Source organism: Myripristis murdjan, chromosome 13, assembly GCF_902150065.1.
Source record: "Myripristis murdjan chromosome 13, fMyrMur1.1, whole genome shotgun sequence".
Taxonomy (NCBI): domain Eukaryota; kingdom Metazoa; phylum Chordata; class Actinopteri; order Holocentriformes; family Holocentridae; genus Myripristis; species Myripristis murdjan.
Window position 1 is genome coordinate 24581058 of NC_043992.1, and position 20254 is coordinate 24601311.

Sequence of the window (20254 nt, forward strand, 5' to 3'; positions counted from 1 at the left end):
ACACACACACACACACACATTCTCTTTGTTACTGGCGACGCTTAGAGCAAAGTGGGCTCACTCAATTAACATGAGTCATGCATGAGCAGGGCAGATTGTGTTTTTTTTTTCCTTTTCTTTTTACCCTTTTAGATTTCCTCTACAGGCACCCAGTCAGATGAGCTATTCTTCCCAAAAGCTGATTCAAATCAACAAATAAACACAGGGAGACTAATACATAAAGTCCTGCAGCATGCATACGCACAAGTGAACACATGTAAATGCACACATACACACCATACATCCAGTAGTATTAGGTAGTCTTGTTATCCTTTTATCATTTAAGATGGCAGAAATGAATAACTTGGCATATTTTAACATATAACACGGCCTGACCTTTTCATTCTGGGGACTTCATCTCAATTGAAGAGATGTGGAGAGAAATCTGAATATTGGAATGTGATGTCAAATTAGAGGATCTAGAGTAAAGTTTGAATATTTTTTTTTTTTTTTTGAATTAAGCATTTTTTGGTGAGGGGTGGAGGGGGCAAAGCAAGACAAAATGCAAACAGAAAAAAAAGAGACAGACTGAACAGGATTCTTTTTGTCCTACATCCTCCCAGCTCTCTTTGACTAGTTTTTGAAAACTTTGGATGATGTATGGTGATACTGCCTGAGGAATGTTACTGCCAAGTTTTTCACAACACTGGAATCATTTAATTTATTCTGCATACCCTTTTATGAGTTGACTAAAAGGAACTGACTAAAAAGCCCGCTTGACCTCCACATACTGTACACCCTATTTCCACTTCTGCACCACCACTCCTGCTCCTCTCTACACGCTTGTATTACCTTCTGTTGTCTATACTTAAGAATTGTCTCCCTATCCTCTCATATGGCCCAGTAAGTTTAGATTGCTCCCTTCATTCTTTCCCAGGCTCTTTCAACTGCTTTCCCCTCTCTTCCCTTAGCACACCACTGCCTCCCCTCTCTCACACCTCCTCATGCTAACCCAGGAGGTGTTGAAGATCCCCGCCAGTTTAATTACTCCCCCTGGGATGAGTATCTCTGCATCTATCCACCTATCCTTTCTTGCCCTTCCTCTCTCCATCCATATCCCTGTTCTCCCGTACTTCCTTCTTCCACTACCTCGCTTTCACTTGATCTTCTCACCTCTTCATGCTAACCCAGGATGTGTCGAAGATGCCCATCAGTCTCAGTACCCCCTCAAGGATGTCTCTGATGACGTCGGGGGGCATGCGGAGGGAGCGGATCTCAGACAGGGCTTCAGGCTTTATATTCCCCACTGCTCGCTTTGCTTCATCTACCAAAGGCTGCAGGGCAGGAAAGAGAGGTGAGGGAAGGAGAAATGGAGTAGGGTTGGCAAGTATGGAAAGGATCGAGGGAAGTGCATGCATGTATAGTATGTGTCTGGTAAATGACTGAAAGAGTCAATCAGACAAAGAATAACACTTGCCATATAGGTGTTTGGCTTGCTGGTTATCGAGAATTACTGAGTTCTGCATAAGAATAACATATAAACAAACACTCTCAAGCTATTCATAAAGTCTGACAACGGCAGACAGAATCCAATGCTAACAACAAACAGTTCTTGGACATTTTCTATACTGGTCTATACCTGGTAGCTGTGAAATTTGTTTCCCATACTTTTGTAGTCATTTTAGCAGTACATAGGAACACTGAAATAAGATGACCAACTGCAACAATAGTTAATTTGTTTGTTCATTTTCTTCTGCTGTGGGTTAGGGTTAGGGTTGTCTTCTGCAACTTACCTGTACTTCCTTCAGTTCCTCTTCTATTTTGCTCTTCCTCTCTTCAATCTTGGACACCTCCTGAGCCATCTTCCCCTTGATCTTCTCCATCTCCGTCTTCTGGTCGCTGGCATTCTAGATGACAAAAACATGAACTGATTCTCATTAAGTTGGATTTAAAATATAGCCTCCAAACAATGGAGACATGAGAAAGGAGAATGGAATGGAAAATAATGAAAGGACGGTTTTAATCATTAGCGAGCCTGCAAAGGAATTCTCTTTTCAGTTGCTCTCCTTCATAGGAAGGCTTCCAGCACACAGTCAGCTGCAGTGCCCCTGGAGGACGCAGGGACTCAGTGCCTTGCTCAAGGGCATCTCAATGGAGCTGATGCTCTCTGACCTGGGGTTTTGAACCCAGGTCCTATATAGATTGTCTGCATTGACCTCCCAAGTCTTGTGCATGGTCTTTGAGAATCTTACTACTGAACCACCACTGCATGAATAAAATACGAAAAAAAAACAACAAAAAAAAACACAAACACAAACAACAACAAAAAAAACACAATATTCTTACTTCTAAGGGTTACTGTATGCCTTCATACTGTATGACTCTGAAACACTGAACAGAATAATATTAAATCTAGACTCTTCAACCTGTTATGCACACAAAAAAGAGACCACCTACCGTCTAGAGATGTTACCACCTAAGTCTCAGCAAAAGCTAAGGGAAGACCCTGTTGAAATGTAAAAAAGCTCTCATTTTCAGCATTCTAGTTCCTTGCTGTTCAGGCATACAGCTCAGGTGTTTTGTCTGCAGTGATGAAAAGTCTGGTTTAGAAATAGTTACAGTGTAATGCAGCCACTGGTGGAAGAGAGGCAGAAAATAAATGTTTGGCAGCATCCCTTCTCCACATCTCATGTCCCTCCTCCTCCCTCCTAATAAATCCATCTCATTTCCCCCTTACACAAAGTTTCCCCACTACCTCTCCCCATTTTTACCCTATAATGATACCTCTGCCTTCAATCCCACATCCCTTTCATTACTGTCACTGTCTTTATGTTTGTGTTTCTTTATGGGTCCCAAAATGGTTGCTCCTGTGGCAAAATGAATTTCCTCTTAGGGGATAATGAAGATTATCTTGACTCTTGAACATCCCTCTGTCAATCCCCCACCTTCCTCACTTCTGCCACTCATCCTTCTTTTTAAAATCTTTTCTTTCTTTCTTTCTTTCTTTCTTTCCTCCTGCTGCCTCCATAGGAGACCTTGCTGCTAAAGCCCAAAGGGATGAATCAAGTCCCTAATTATCACTCTGCAAACTCACTCAGCTGCCAGTTTCTCCATCTTTCATTTCTTGTTTTCTTCTCTCTTTTTCCCACTCTCCCTCTATTCCACTAAAAGCAGATTCCCACAGAGAGAAAAAGGAGGATATCTTAACTAATGAACAGAGTTCAGCTTCCACCCTTCTTTCCATCCATACATCTATCCATCAATCTATTCTGGAGACTGGAACCAGAGTATCAGGAAAGGAAAAAAAAAAAAACAAAACTTTTGATCAGAAGTCAGAGAACAAACAAACACACACACACACATAAATAAACAACAAACAAACAGTGGGGAGAAACAGCCAGGGGAAATTCTGAAAACTTTGTTCATCTGACAAAATGTAGATCGAGAAGAGAGGAGAGGAGAGGAAAGGAGAGGAGAAGAGAAGAGAAGAGAAGAGAAGAGAAGAGAAGAGAAGAGAAGAGAAGAGAAGAGAAGAGAAGAGAAGAGAAGAGAAGAGAAGAGAAGAGAAGAGAAAATATGAATTGTATCCATGCAACAGCAAACAAGGAACTGGGGAATATACAAAATAAGTAGTGAGTGGCTGGCAGGGGATGCTGAGATGCAATGAAGCCCACCAGAAAAAAGTTATCTACTTTGAGAGGAGGAGAAGCAGTGAGAGTTCAAAGGAGGCTAGATGTAGCCTGAAGGGGACATGAAACCCCCAGGACAGCTGTCCTGCATGCTACTGAGTGCCAAAGTTACACACACTGACAGAGGCTTTCACACTTTCAAACATAACACAAACAACCACATTACACGTGTACTCACACAAACACATGCATGGACACACATACATAATGTCTGTCATAAGCTTCACGTCACCTTAACTACTCAATTACCTACTGTGCCATGCATGCATGTGTGTATGTGTGTATGATGGATATTTGCACACAGACACAAATACCAACACAGACATGTACACACCTGCATGGAGGTGGTAATCTCTTGCAGGGCAGAATCTGCCTCTTGCTGTTTGGTCTGCAGCAGTGCACTCTGCTCTGCGGCCCGCCTCTTTAGCTCGTCAACCAGTTCTTTGGCCTCATTCAGCTTGGACACGCCCGCCTGAAGTCACACAGTCAATCACAAGGGTCAGTGACGAGATATGAAAGAGATATGAGATATGCATTCCATATGCAGACAAAAGTGAAACTTAAAGGATGATACCAGTTCTATTTTGGCAACCCATCAACAGTCATGATTGTCTCTTTCCATCACAAACATCAGTTGCATAAATGTGTACAGAATATGTTTTGGTAATGTAGAAGTAAAGTGTAGTCGAGTGCATGAAAAGACACGTGTGCACGTGTGTGTGTGTGTTTATTTGAGTAATTTACATTTGTGCTTACTTGTGTGTGTATATAACCCATGGCCACTATACCTGCAGGTGTTGCTGTCTGGTTGTGAGCTGACTCTGCTTGCTGTTGTATATTGAGGTATAAACATGCAGAAAGGCCATGTACTGGCTGGGTGTTGCCCCATGCTCTCTACATGACTCATGAACCATCAGGAACAAATGACACAGGTCCCCTTGCCCAGACCCTGTTGAGAGCACAAGTTGAGAAAAACTTGTAAACTGAGTTGCATGTGATGTGCTTTGGAAAAAAGGCACTTTTCATAGAAGATTTCAATGCTAGAGATATCTAGAGATATGATTCTTGTCATCTTGTCCTTATAAACTCAATAAGTAATTCAAATAAATAAATGTATGAATGAATAAATGAATAAATAAATGGATAGATAGACAGTTGCAGTTTACATTAGCCACACTATGCAGTGTGACAATGTGCTTTGTCCAGAAAACCACTGGCAGATGTTAGCATTCTTAGAAGGACAATAAAGCAATTACTATTCTATAAATGAAATATATGTTCATATATGTTTATACATGTCTGAGCTGCTGTCTAATAATTTTCGAAGTATAGGGATGTCTATCAGTGAAATATAATATGTAAAAGATTTTAAAAAACAGTTTCTATGAGGCGTGGATGGCTGTGTGACTTCACATGCACTGAACAGTAACATACAGAGAAGTTAAGAAACAAACTAAAAACTCAATGACAATAAAATCTAACTTTCATTTAACAATTCAAAAGGGTAATTTAATGCAAACCAATCTTTTGCTAAATCACGATGCAATTGGGCTGCATGCATTTATGCTCCTACCAGGGCTTTTCCGCTTAGTGGCCTTTTCTCCTCCATCCTTCTCCCCTTCTCCCTCTGCTTTTGTCAGCAGCATCTCAGGGATCTGACAATGTAGAAATTTACACTTACCTCAAATTTAGAGACCATTTATGAATACATTTCACCTCCCCAGTAGATATTTTTGCACAATCACATTCTTTAAAAAGTATGTGGGCTTGATTCAAATATTTCTAAAATTACATTTAAGAATCTTAATGTGTTTTAGCCATATAGATACTATGATAAGTAGCATCCAGTGCTGGGAGTGGACCCACTAGATTTTGGCAAAGCACATAGCACAAAGTATCTCCGCTGCTTAAATTTAGTGCAAATTAAAACAGGGCTTTTGACCTCTAGCTTGACTGCTTGATCTTACACCTCTGGTGTCACCTTTATCACCAAGCGTTATTGTGACATCTTTTTCTCTCATGCCTCTGCTTTTGTTGTGCTTCTCCTCTAACCTTCTTCATGCTGCTTTCAGACCATCCCTCCATCCACTGGACAGAACATTTGCGGTATAGAGCTGGGTTACTCTCACAGTTGATGGTGAAGTTGGAGTTGGTGCAGTCCATGATGAGAACAATGTGGAGGTTCTGTTGGATTCCTGAGAGGCAATGGTATAGTGGAGGGACAGGAGCAAATCATATGGGAGAAATACAACAAATTAAATGGCAGACTCAAAAAGAGATGGAGAGGATTTAGGATACAAACCATGGAAGAGAAAGTGTAAAAAGGAGGGTGGAGACAGAGAAATTGAGAGAGGGGAACAAAGAGAGAAGGCGAGAGTGTGTGTAAAGACAAGCACTCTAGCGTTTGTGTCACTGATATTGTCCCCCTCAGCTTGTACCTCCCTGGCAGAGTAGGGGGTGAGGGCGAGCATGGAGCTGTTTTGTCGCCTTAGTCAGACAATAGAGAGCTATTGATTCGATTCTGTAGCTGCAACCTCCACTTCAGTGATACTGCACCACCACTGAAGTACACACACTGCTGCACAGCAAGGTAACACAAGCAGAGAACAGATACAGAAAAGGAACTTCAGATAAAGTGATAAGTGAAATGACATATATAGTCGAGAACAGATGTAGTTAAAAAAGAGAGATGATGGAGCAGAAATACAGTTGATGGAAGGATAGATGGACACAGACCAATGGACCGAGAGATAGAGTGGGACACAGACAGAAATAGATACTGTAGATAGACAGACAGATATACTATATACTGACTGTAGGAGAAGTAGTTGTAGAGTGGTCCAGTGAATCCATCCTGGGATGCAGAATCTTTGAGAGTGGTGAGGAGAGGCTCCAGTTCCTCTGGGGTATAGAGACCTGGCACCTCGCCTGAAAGAGCACAAACACACACACACACACACACACACACACAGATGCACACAAATACACACAAAGCACAGAGAAATGATTCACTGGCATACCCCCTCAAAGTGGAAACACACCTACTTTTACTAGAAACTGCTGCCACCTAACATCCACAGACACACTTTAGAATCATCATTTTCTCTTCTTTAGGTGCAGATGATAGGTAAGAGTCCTCCTTGGCCTTAGGATCCCATACTGGATCAGGCCAGGAAATATTAAAAATGGGCGTACATGTGGAAGTATTTAAAAAAATAATCCCAGTCCAGTTCACCTCCCACACCGAAGCAGCAGCCTCGCATTTTGTGTGAGTGGGCACATTAAGAGATCTATTACAGCTTTCTGCCTTGCCTAAAATACATCACAAAACACAAACCAGGGTTTGTGCGAGGTCCACCAAGTTAAATTTAAGACTTTTTAAGACCACTTAAAATGCAATTTAAGACATATTTCATAACCATATGGCTCAAAGTATGAAGGATAAAGAAAATTGACATGGAACAAAATTGCGAGGTAGGCACAGATAGATAGCTAACGGCTCCTCTCAGCAGGTTTATGTTTTTGTGGTTTCATGTTTGACTATAAAGCCTTCACACCCACGGGCTTAACGCTCTATTCCCAGAATTGGCTGTAAGCAAGGACAAAATGCACCACATCTTGTTAAAGACTTTCCCATATAGCTCTGCTGGATGTGGCAGTCAGACTGAAGTTGATTAAATTCAATTAATTCACTTTTCACACTTCACAAAGCTGACAAATCTAAGCCTTTCCAGTTGCTGTGTTTCTTCCCATGCCATCCCACATTGAAAACAACAATAAAAAACGAACATAAAAATTCAACCACATTTTAAAAAATCTGAAAGGTTTGCACACACACACACACACACACACACACACACACACACACACACACACACACACACACACACAATCTAAACCGACCTGAAGACAGAAGGCTGTTGACCATCTCTAAGAAGGACGGGTGGACAAACTGATAGTCTTCTAACAGTAGAACCACCTGTTGACCCTCCAGACCAGCCAGCTGCATCACCTACACACACACACAAACACACACCAGGTACATTTATTTGACAGTTAGACTAACCCTAACTTTTCAACTCATAAATAAATTCACTGCCCAGAACGTCTGCTTTAAAGGTGTTAACCTCATTCCTCTCCCTTTCCAGAACGGCTAGATCTTGGTGACTTCAATGAACCCTTCATTTGGGATACTTTCTAAGTGGATCATCAGTTTGCAATGCTAAATCACAAGTACCTTTTTCAAAGCATACTTAATGTTCATATTCCAAATTCATTGTTACTTATTGCTGCTGCTATTAGTTTGGTAAACTATTACAGTATATCAGCTGCTACAGTTCAATAGGTCAGTCATTACTTTGTATCAGCTTAGTTATAGGGATTGAAGGTAAAAGAGGCAGATGTTACATTAAAAGAAATGTGATTGGTATGCTGTCACCAGGAGATACCAGCACTCATCAGAATGCCTCTCAGCTAATCACAATGTGAGACCGGAACACACGGTGGTATGATTTCACATTAATCACAAAGTGAAAGAGATGGAAATCTATCAGTGTGGCACCAATCCACATACTCTCTTACCATCTTGAGGTCATTGCTGAAATGTTTAAGACTGTAAGCACGGGAGATCTTGGGCGTGCACAGTGTGTATCCATGCATGTGTGACACTAGGCTTGTGGCGGTGCGTCGGCCCACTCCACTCCGCCCGGCCAGCAGCAGAGAGCCACCGGGTCGGCTCAGGACCCGGTCTACCCTGGATACAAAGTCACACACCTCCCAGAATAGGAGCAGGTCCAGCTCCCTGTTATCACGACTGTACAGCACTACTCCCTGGAGGGGGAAGACAGAGGGACACACTGGTGAGGAGATGAACACTCCCTCTCTCTCTCTCTTTCTTTCTCTTTCTTTCGCTCTCTCTCTCACACACACACACACACACACACTCATAAACATAATTAAACACTGTGCACCTTCTGTATGACTTGTTTGAGGTCAGCAGAATCCAGGCGTCCCAGTGGTTTACCGTGAGAAGGCAGAGACTGGCCTGGAGCCATCACAGCTCCCTCAGATGCACCCCATGTCACATAGAAACCATCTACACAGAGGTGAAGTGATACAGAGTGTTACAACACACATGTATGTGTACACCCCAAGTGACACAGAGACCACCAATGGGAGTGAGATAAAATATACCACAAAAACATCATTACTACAGAAGTGAGTTTGTCACAAAAATATAAATAATATCAATTAACTGCATGTGGAAATGTTACCGTGTGTATAAACATGTGTCAGTCTATCTCATACCAGTCATGTTGTCCAGAGCGTCAGAGCCCCAGTCACCGCGTATGATGGAGGAGAGGATGTTATCAAAGGTATGGAGGTCTCTGGAGGAAACCAGACGGTCTCTGAACAGCCTTCTGGCTTCGTACGCTACCACCTCCAGCACACTGTCTGTGATGTTAGATTGAGCTAGAGGACACAAAGGGGAGAGAGACACACAAATAGAAGTTTAATACTCCAAACCTAATTTAAAGATATCATCAAAACAATACATGCAGACACAGAAAGGGTGTAATTTGCAATGTTTTTTGTAGGATGTAAGATTTTGTGGACATTCAGCGAATATGCATTTTTTCATTTCCTCTTTTGCCCCTTTTCCACCAGAAAAAACCTGGTGCTAGTTCGGAGCTGGTGCTAGAGCCGGTGCTTAACTGGTGCCAACGAAGAACCGGTTTGCTTTTCCACCGGTCAAGAGCAAAGTGGAGCCAATTCAGAGCCACGTCATGACGTCATCGGAAAACGTGATGACTTGGGTGCGTGAGACGCTCGCTCAGAATCACAATAACCATCATGAATGAATGAATGAATGAATGAATGAATGAATGAAAGATACTTTATTAATCCTTTGCAGGAAATTACATTGTCACGGCAGCTTCATCACTTCAACACACATAAAACTGCACACTCATACAATACAGTGGCTGCAGCGTCTCTGTCTCTGTCCGCCCGTCCTGTCCTGAAGCCGGTGAAACTGATCAGTGAGTCGGGGATGATGTTCGTGAGCCGCTGACGAATGACAGCTATGTTTAGTTATAAAACAGGTGCTTCTCATCCTTAAATGTAATTTGCTGAGCCGCGTTCCATGCCGTTGTAAAATCAGTATAACCCACGGCTTCTTCGCAGTTCCTGTTTTGTTTTGTAACCCCGCCCACCAATGACGCGGTGGGCCGCGTCATCGGTTCTTTCTCTGGCTCCTGTTTAGCCCCTGCTCGGAGTCAGTGCTTGCCTAGCACCAGTTTGGAACCAGTTTGGCACCAGTTTGGCCCCTGCTTGGGCGGTGGAAAACCAAAAAACTGGTGCTAAGTCAGGCACCGGCTCCGAACCAGCCCTGGTGGAAAAGGGGTATTTGTGATCACACCGCTGACATACCAATCACAGACAAAACCTAATGAGAGGCAGAGAAAAGATGGCAAAGTGGTTCAGTTATAAATAATTCAATTATAAAAAGAAACCCCATATTTTCAGTTTCTGTGCATCTCACCACACATTTGACTCATGTACACAAACTAGAATTGTATAATATGTCCATGTCTATCATGGTCAAAGCTGTTCAGCCTTCAGAGAGACCAAAGACAGACAGAGCCACTGTATTTACACAACGAAAGGATTCAAAATGAGTCAAAGGGCTGTTTTTGGTGGGCCCGTGCATGACAAGAGCACCAGGTTATTTTAATAAGTCTGGCTCCTAGGGCAAAACTAAATTTAAGACCCTGGAGAATCAGTCAGTGCCATTAGCTATAAAGAGTGTAGTTTTCGCTAGAGGAGACCAGACAGCCTCCTGGTCTCGTAGGCCACAGGCTTCAGCAGTGTCTGTCACGTTACATTAAACCAAGGGGAGAAGAGAGCCATACAGACACAAGGTTGACACTCCAGTGTTTCCCCTGTAATTTTAGTTTAAAGCAAAAGAAAATAATATAAACCCCAAGCTTCCCTGATAAACATGCTAAACATTTCAATGCCTGTTGCTTTTGAATTTGTTGAGGATTTCCTCAAGCAAGACCCAGATCAGAGCCTGTGAGTAAATTAGGGAAAACCCTAAGCTGTGCTCTTAATCTTTGTGCATAATGAGGCTAGCACAACAAAAATGCATGATACAGCACATTGTACATGAACTCATTCATAATGAGAAATATACACACTGACACTTAGACTCACTCAGCCACAAAGTCGAAGCTGGTCTCAAATGTAGATTTGCAACCAAAGGCCAGCTGCATGAATACCACTGAGACCTATCATGCAACTGGCCCCTGGAGTCACACACACACTCTTAACCATTAACACAAGTGATTGCACAGGCATAAACATTAGCACAATGAAAATGCAGAAATGTTGCAAATACCATCTGAAAATAATAGCAGCAAGCAAAAGTGCCCATCCTCACACAGACACACCACAATCACACCACAAACAGAGCCCAAAAGCAGTAAAAGAGAAAAGATGGAGTGGGTAGGTTTTACATACCAAGTGAAAGGTAAGTAGCAAGGAGTTAAAGAGGAGGAAGAAGTAATTGTAAGTTAAAAAATGATGAGCATAGGAAAAGAGAAGTTTGTCCGCTGACGCGTTTAATTAAAATAAATGATTGGACTCACTATCACAGCAGGAACACATTGCAGAGGGAGAGAGAGAGTGACAGAGGGAGAGATGAAAGGACAGCAAGGGGAGAGGATGATAAAAGAGGGAGAGACAGACGAGTGACAGAGGGGGAGTGAGGGAAGAGGGGAAAAAAGAGAGAGAGAAATCAAATGAAAAGGAAGGTGAGAGCTGGAGACAGGAACTCTGAGTTAAAGGAATACTGACAGAAAACTAAGCCATCTGGTGCTGTCGGTTTGATTTTGGCATCAAAACTGACAGAGATATTAATGCTTTAAGTTCCTCGGTGACAGAAAAATCATTGTACATGTGAACTCTAAGCTGAACGCCAGTGGGTCATTAAATCCAACTTTTTGTTTTTCTGCAACAGTACTTGTGAAAACATGGATTAGGATCCCAAACAAGCCACGGGTCTAATTCTTTTGGCCCCTAACATGACAAAAATAATAATAAGGTAAATGTTTCTTCCGGGCTCAAATGAATCCTGAAATATTTCATTTGGTTCGCTTATTTAAAAGGCTTAATAGCCCTTAGTCACCCAAACAGTATATTCCAATAGAAAAGAACATTTACCTCAATCATATACACAGACAAATCCAAATCCCTCCCACTGTTTTGTTATGGCTGTGGCATTAGTAAAACTTTCGACTGATAGAGCTTGGATTGTTTGGTTGGAAGGGAGAAGCACAAATATTTTTTATGTAGATGTCAAAAAATGAGGCAAAGAGAAAATAAATGATCAAGGTAAATCTAACCAGCATACTATATATATATCTATCTCTATCTCTATCTATATCTATATATATGTGTGTGTGTGTGTGTGTGTGTGTGTGTATGAAATAAATGAATGAAACCTGAGAATACATACATCTAGAATAGGAAAATAACAATTTTCCATTCATCTGCTAGAGTGCCTGATGGATTGCTAAACTCTCACAAACGAGACAAATCAGCTTTTTAGAATAGGGAAATAATTAAAAAAAAAATGTATTTATTTATTTCACTCATCATACATACAACTTAGGAAGTGGAAAGACATCAGAGTGAGAGTTCACCTTAGTTCAACTGTGTGTGTGTGTGTGTGTGTGTGTGTGTGTGTGTGTGTATGCCTGCATGATTCCTTACCTGCAGTAAGGTCGTAACGCAACAGGCTGAGAACCCACTGTGTCAGGATGCAGGGGGTGAACAGATAGTGGCTGTGGTCATCCACTGTAAATTTGGCTTTCACCTGAGAGGAAAGGGGCAAAACAAGGAAAGTGATCTCTCATATCGACACACACACACTTGATGATGACAAGGGACACTTAGTTGAGACAACAAACTTCAAAAGTGTCTCCAATTACAAAATGCTTGAACAGAGTTTTGGTAGTTGACAGCAATGCCAATGAAAATCCATGATTCTCAATACCTGAATCAATACAATGACAAAAACAGAAATCTCACTCAGAAACATTAACAAGCAAACAGAATATTTGTGTTTCAAGTATTTAATCATATATAGACTACATAAGAATAAGAACACTGTATGTAGCCTTCACTCAGAAAACAAAGCAGCCCAGCAAAATACTCATTTCATAGTGGTGGAACTGTATGAAATGTTGTTCTAAAAATAAATAAAACGGTGTGATTATGTGCTCTAAATTTGATTTACAGTCCTGTAAGCATGATTCAAACTTGAAGCGTTTCAGTTTTTAAACATAAAGGGTGAGGCTACATTAGAATAAAAACACTGAGTTACTCAGTGAGGTGTCAGTTTATATTGGCGCTACAGATACTAAAAATGCTAGCACTGGTATCATTTCCAAAATTTTGGTATTGGCTTGGTAACTAAGTATCCATTCTTGTGACATCTTTTTTGAACATGTCACATCAAGCATTGTGCAATTATGAATATGAGACAGAGAAAACACACTAAGATGCTGCGCCAGTCTCCATTAGTTGATATGCTGAATAAATTCATGTTTTAAATAAATAAATAAATAAATGAATGAATGAATGTAGCAATTCTATTCTAGAACTGACATTCTTAACATCAGAGCAAAATCACATCTGAGCTCATCCCTCACCATTATATTGTGGCACACAAAACATCTGTATAGTGCCTGTTCTATACTTTCATTCTATTTAGAGGCAGGTAATACTGATCTGGCAAGCAAGTGTACTTTTTCAATACAGCAGATTCATCCACAGGCAGAGACTCACAGCCAAGTCATTTGTTGCACAGATTTACAAAGAGTCCGGCAGTTCTGTTATGTCGCATATGGGTGTTGTGTTTTCTGCCTAATGACAGACATACTCCAGTGATCAAGAAAGCTAGGTGTACTTTCCCCTGCTGGGGCACAACCAAGGATTCATGAGGAGTTATGCAAATTTAAATTGGAGCCTGCAATGACTTGGTTAGACTTTCAACCTCTCAGTAAATGTTATGCTGCTGCCAATACAGGTGAACAGCCAAGACCAGCGTGTCCATTCTAAATCCCCTGATTGGACTGTACCTGTTCATAGACCTGCACCAGAGACCCAGCCAGCTGCTGTGTTTTCCCTGTGCTAGCCCAGGCTGCCTGGCTGCCGAGGCTATGCTGGAGAACTGGTTGCAGGTATGCTGAGTAGATCGTCTGCAGCTGCTCCCTGTCTGGATAACTAGAGGCAGAGGCAGAGGAAGAGAGGAAGAGAGGGATGAGAGAAAAGGGGGTGGTGTAGGAGAGACAGAACAGGTAGATGAAAGAAAATGGGTAAAAGACAGAAACAAAGAGAGGGGAAAGGTGGGGTTGAGAAATAGATTTAAGTGTGCATGTATGTGTGTACAAATATGTGTGTAAATGCATGTTTTTTGTTGTATGACCATTGCGTTGTACTCACTCTATTGTACAAATGCGGACTATAGAGGAAAAGCGGGAGGTGAGTGTATGTCTACCCACAGAGCCCCCCACTGACATGGAAGCCACCACCTGGATGTTCTCCAGACCCACCCACTCCAGATTTTCATCATAGAATCCCTGATATGTCAACACCTGCAGGAGAAACAGCAGACAAGTGGATGGGTGCGACATGCGCAGAATGAAGAAATAAGATAAGTATGTGAAAGGGCGATACAATGTGAATTCTAAAACACCTTTATTCTGACACTTCCAGCATCAAACCAAAGCAAACAGTTGTCAACCAAGAGTGATACAATCTGTTAAAAACTGCACACCTATCACCCACAAAATTAAAAGGCCAGACACAGCCTCCCATATTCATTAATATTGCACAACACCCAATTCACCCCCCACACAGACAAAGTGTGATACATTATTCACAAGTGTGTAGTGGGAAAACTCAACCCTAACCCTTTCTCTCCACTGGGTCATTTCAGCTTTATTTATTTGTTTGTTTGTTTATTTATTTATTTTACATGCACGACACTAACAACATCAATGTTGTCATGATAATCTATGCAACTGTCTCCACCAGTTATGTTTACATGTGTATCTATTTAGGATTAAAGTCTATTTTTAAATATTTAATGCGCATCTCATAACACTCCCCTTGCTGCGTAATCGCTGGTCAAACCATCATGTCATGTATTTAGCATTTACCTATTGCTTTGTGAAGATGCAATGCTGAAAGACATGAAGTTCATGCAGTGTAGACAGACAGCGAGAACATGTGCATCTTCATGATTTCTGACACATGTCAAACATTTGCAGGCAGGGGAGACAAGATTTAAGTCTTGCCGATATTAGTTCCACTACATTTCCTGCCTCTATCGACCCTGTGCCCAGTCTCCTGTTTTTTCCAGTTTTCCACATCACCAGCTGAACTTCCTCCTTTCTGTGACCTTGTACTTTGATCCCCAAGGAGTACAAAGACAACAGACCAAATTAATAAGGCATTAATTTGAATGTGAACTTCTCTATTTTGCTCCCTGGATGCTTGGTTGTTAACATTATTAACTAAACCACTAGCTTGTAGCATATTACACAAACATATACATAAGAACTGCTTATACAACAGTGTGCATCATGATAAACAGATGACATAAAATGTACTGTTTCATAATCAGAGAAAAAGCAGCTCTTTACAAAACACAATCGATAAACAATCCAAAAGATTATAGTTGTACTAGATAAATCAATTTTTTCAAATTCATAAAAAACTGTTGTGTTGTTAGTTTGTTTGTTTTGTGTGTGTGTATGTCTGTAATTTTCGAGGGATTATTTTCTGGTGTCATATGACTGGCAGCGAGCAGAGCACACAGAAAGCACACAGTGAATAAGCAGTGATTAATAGTTGATTGTTACAGCATTATGCAAATTTTGATAAATAGAGCTTGTCCTGAAATAAGTATGTATGACTGTGAGTGTATGCATGAGTATGCTCCTCTGTGACTTTTGGAAAAGTCATTGCAATGTGTATCACAGTGTCCTGAGTTTCATACCGAGCCCTGTGGATGAGAACACATTCACAGCATATTTCTAAACAAAGTTTGGAGAAATTAGTCATCACGGTAGACAGGAATGGCATTTTATTATGGTCACCATCATTTTGTTAGTCCTATTTCTCCCGTTTACTTGATTGTGAAAGGCAAAGTTAACTTGGGGTCGCGCTAAAGAGCAAACAAATGGATTGTTTTTCAACTGGAGACAGCTGCTAATGCATGACTGAGGATGTTTCCAATGTGACAAATTGCTAGCTCTGTGCTGCATTCTGTCAAGGTGTGGACACGGGCAATATGTCATCACTTGATATGTGAATACAAATTTGTGCAATATCTTTCCTGAATTTTGCTAATGTGACTGTGAGGTAGAACTTCAGTTGTTTACTTTGCTAAATGTTGTTTTGGGTGGGAGAGAGCAGGTCCATTCAGGTGTGTCACATGAGGTATGGAAGATATAACAGGCAAGGAGTAGATTTTTTTTTTTTTTTTTTTTTTTTTTTACCAATAGCTTGTGTAAGCTAAATTTTAGAATATTGTTGTGGCATTTGTATATATTGTTCTGAAAGCTGTCTGTTTATCTGTCTGTTTGATTGTCTGTCTAACTCCAACACTTGTCTACCTGTTGCAGGAAGGCAATGATGTTGCTGGTGCCCCATTTGTCAGGTTTGGGCAGGTTGATGTCTTTCAGGTACAGGATCAGGCTCTCGCAGTCCTTGGGTCTATAGGCTCGGCCATTATTGGAGCTGAGCAGCAGGCAGGTCTGGCTGAGCTTTTGCAGGATGTGGCGAGACGAGGTCTGGGCACTGCAGTGAATCACAGCGACTTGTGTGGACCGTAGCCGAGAGAAGGCATAGCGCAGGAGCATGCTAGACAGAAAAAAAAAACACACACAAGAGAGAGAAATAGCTGGCAGCAATGTCTACAAACGCACACCTCTCACTAGGTGTGGGGAGACAAGATCTGTTGAAAATTATTCAATAACTGTAGGCAGATGCCTAAATCATGTTTAAATACATGTCTCTATTACATAAGGTCACAATGGTGTCAGGGTAGCAAAAAAAAGCTTGAGAGGCTAAAATGAGTGCTAGCTCTGTATTTAACAAGGCGGCCTCTTGAGACCCAGAGAGCAATGTTTGTCAGAACAGAGCCAAAGGCAAAGAGAGACATTTTGTGAAGGCGCAAACAGAATAGAAAATAATTGGAAAGTAAGTGGTAAGCGTGTGCATATGTGTGCATGTTCATTTCTGTGTCTGTGTGTGTAAATTAATTAGATGTTCTTATCAGAGGAATGAGCTGACAAACACACACCGCCTCGCTGGCACAGTGACCTTTCAGGCGAGGCAAAGTGAAGCAAGACAAGAGAACAAGAAAAGGAGAGGAGAGTGGGGCTCAAGTGTAAGAGGCAAACTGTAAAAGGCAAACTGAGAGAACCCCTTTCTCCACCCCCTGGAGAGGAAAGAAATTACTGATGACGCTTTGAGTCTCTGAGTACACATACACAAGTCTGTGTGCAAACACACACACACACACACACACACACACACACACACACACACACACACACACACACACACACACAAACACAACACACACACACACACACACACACACACACACACACACAGACTCTGATCTTCACTTTGACTTGTCTATGCCTTCTGAAAAAAGGTCAGGTTCTGAATTAAGACAGCTTATAATTGGTGTGCTTGTGTACCCATGTCAGTTTGAGTGTCCATATTTGAGTGCCTCTGTCTCACAATCCTGAAAGTATACTCTGCAGCTATGCCATCATCAGCCCCATTTGTACAGCAAAGGCCAAAATAAGGCTTGGTGGACCATTGTCCACTCAAAAAGTTCATAAAAAGTCCTGCAGCCAAATAGTACTGCTGCAGGCACAGCTGCTCACCCTGCAAAAAGACGTCAAAAGAATCAGAACAGTGCTGTTAAGTGAGTGAATCTAAAAATTTGAATACTGGCTAAGATCCAACTAGCCCCGTTTTGAATTTTGTGTGTACTTTTGTGTGTCTTTTAGAACACACACACACACACACACACACACACACACCAGGACTCATGCTTGTACCCCATTTTTGTGTGCATTTCTGCATGTGTATATGCAGTGTATGTGTGCATAAGCACACATGTATGTATATATGTATGTGTGTGTGTGTGTGTGTGTGTGTGTGTGTGTGTGTGTGTGTGTGTGTGTATACTTTTTGCATGTGTCTACTTACCCTTTCCCACAGCCCTCTGGCCCCACCACCATAAAGGGCTGTCTGTGCTGGGCGGTAAGCCACTGAGAGAAGCAGTGCAGGCCTCTCTGCATGTCTGGGGTCTCGATGACAGGGAGTGTGTGTGTCTGAGAGAGCTGCTCCAGAGTGAGACTGTCAGGCCGCTGGAGTGTGTAAGCAGCAAGGCGGCTAGTGTCAGGGTCATAGTAGGTATCAAGTGGTTTTTTGTGATCGGGTGGGCTCTCCCTGGCCCAGCTGAGCAACTGAATAGAGCACACACAGACATAAACAAAGATTAACATAAAGCCTGATATGCTGCACAGAAGTGGCAAACACAAAACTTTCCCATTAAGCGCTTATCTGGCATTAGCACTTAAAAGTATTTTTCTTTGTAAATACACTTTAATTTCTGGGCAACAGCTTGAAGTCAACTGAGTTCAATGGTATGATATCTCAGGGTTTCCGCCACATGTAATTGACCGTGGTGCACCGCCACGGCAAAATAAAAGCCGCCACGCCTTCAAAATGATGATTTTTTTTTTTTTTTTTGAGATGTTAAAACAATTTAAAGTATATTGTATGAATGGATATATATACACACATACACTATATTACCAAAAGTATTCGCTCACCTGCCTTTACTCATACTATGAACTGAAGTGCCATCCCATTCCTAACCCATAGAGTTCAATATGATGTCGGTCCACCTTTTGCAGCTATTACAGCTTCAACTCTTCTGGGAAGACTGTCCACAAGGTTGAGGAGAGTGTTTATAGGAATTTTTGACCATTCTTCCAAAAGCGCATTGGTGAGGTCACACACTGATGTTGGTCGAGAAGGCCTGGCTCTCAGTCTCCGCTCTAATTCATCCCAAAGGTGTTCTATCGGGTTCAGGTCAGGACTCTGTGCAGGCCAGTCAAGTTCATCCACACCAGACTCTGTCATCCATGTCTTTATGGACCTTGCTTTGTGCACTGGTGCACAGTCATGTTGGAAGAGGAAGGGGCCCGCTCCAAACTGTTCCCACAAGGTTGGGAGCATGGAATTGTCCAAAATGTTTTGGTATCCTGAAGCATTCAAAGTTCCTTTCACTGGAACTAAGGGGCCAAGCCCAGCTCCTGAAAAACAACCCCACACCATAATTCCTCCTCCACCAAATTTCACAGTCGGCACAATGCAGTCTGAAATGTACCGTTCTCCTGGCAACCTCCAAACCCAGACTCGTCCATCAGATTGCCAGATGGAAAAGCGTGATTCATCACTCCAGAGAACGCGTCTCCACTGCTCTAGAGGCCAGTGGCGGCGTGCTTTACACCATTGCATCCGACGCTTTGCATTGCACTTGGTGATGTGTGGCTTGGCTGCAGCTGCTCGGCCATGGAAACCCATTCCATGAAGCTCTCTGCGTACTGTACTTGGGCTAATCTGAAGGTCACATGAAGTTTGTAGCTCTGTAGCAATTGACTGTGCAGAAAGTCGGCGACCTCTTTGCACTATGCGCTTCAGCATCCGCTGACCCCTCTCCGTCACTTTACGTGGCCTACCACTTCGTGGCTGAGTTGCTGTTGTTCCCAAACGCTTCCATTTTGTTATAATAGAGCTGACAGTTGACTGTGGAATATTTAGGAGCGAGGAAATTTCACGACTGGATTTGTTGCACAGGTGGCATCCTATGACAGTTCCACGCTGGAATTCACTGAGCTCCTGAGAGCGGCCCATTCTTTCACAAATGTCTTGTTTCACAGTCTGCATGCCTGAGTGCTTGATTTTATACACCTGTGGCCAGGCCAAGTGATTAGGACACCTGATTCTGATCATTTGAATGGATGAGCAAATACTTTTGGTAATATAGTGTATATATATAGCCTATATTTGCGCACACGTACTTACTATAATCAGAGTTTGAAATGATAATTTAAATATCATGAAATGTTACACTACACTGCAATTAACTTTATTTTGAAAAATGAAAAACACCGGAGTCATCACCCGCCTGTTTGAATCCACTGCTGCGCGCTTGCAGAGGGAGAGAAAAGGGCAAGAGAAATGTACCTAGGCAAGATTAAATTTAATCCATTTTTTTTGTTAAAGCCTGTGAAAACGACCTTAATGTTAATATTAACATTGTAGGGCCCTATAATTTCCACGATCACGGAATTGCAGAATTAGCCAAATAAAATGGAATCTGTTTTTATCGCGGAATATCGCGGAATTTGACATAATTAGAATGAAATGCTTTTTTTTTTTTTTTTTGTGGAATATGAAAGTATGTCTGGGGAAAA

The 20254-nt window shown here is 41.8% G+C and overlaps 1 protein-coding gene across 1 annotated transcript in view; it reads right to left on the reverse strand.

Annotated features, from left to right (window-relative positions):
• dync2h1 (dynein cytoplasmic 2 heavy chain 1) overlaps positions 1-20254 on the reverse strand; it is a 208879-nt gene that overhangs the window by 133711 nt on the left and 54914 nt on the right. Inside the window, exons 46-61 of the mRNA XM_030066488.1 lie at positions 17976-18235; positions 16361-16607; positions 14181-14332; positions 13817-13961; positions 12447-12549; positions 8976-9140; positions 8639-8763; positions 8250-8498; positions 7572-7680; positions 6483-6596; positions 5721-5863; positions 5242-5323; positions 4457-4617; positions 4003-4140; positions 1773-1886; positions 1153-1313 (exon numbers count right to left, since the gene is read on the reverse strand). Coding sequence (XP_029922348.1) covers positions 1153-1313; positions 1773-1886; positions 4003-4140; positions 4457-4617; positions 5242-5323; positions 5721-5863; positions 6483-6596; positions 7572-7680; positions 8250-8498; positions 8639-8763; positions 8976-9140; positions 12447-12549; positions 13817-13961; positions 14181-14332; positions 16361-16607; positions 17976-18235 — 2468 coding nt within the window. The remainder of the gene's footprint in view (positions 1-1152; positions 1314-1772; positions 1887-4002; positions 4141-4456; positions 4618-5241; positions 5324-5720; positions 5864-6482; positions 6597-7571; positions 7681-8249; positions 8499-8638; positions 8764-8975; positions 9141-12446; positions 12550-13816; positions 13962-14180; positions 14333-16360; positions 16608-17975; positions 18236-20254) is intronic.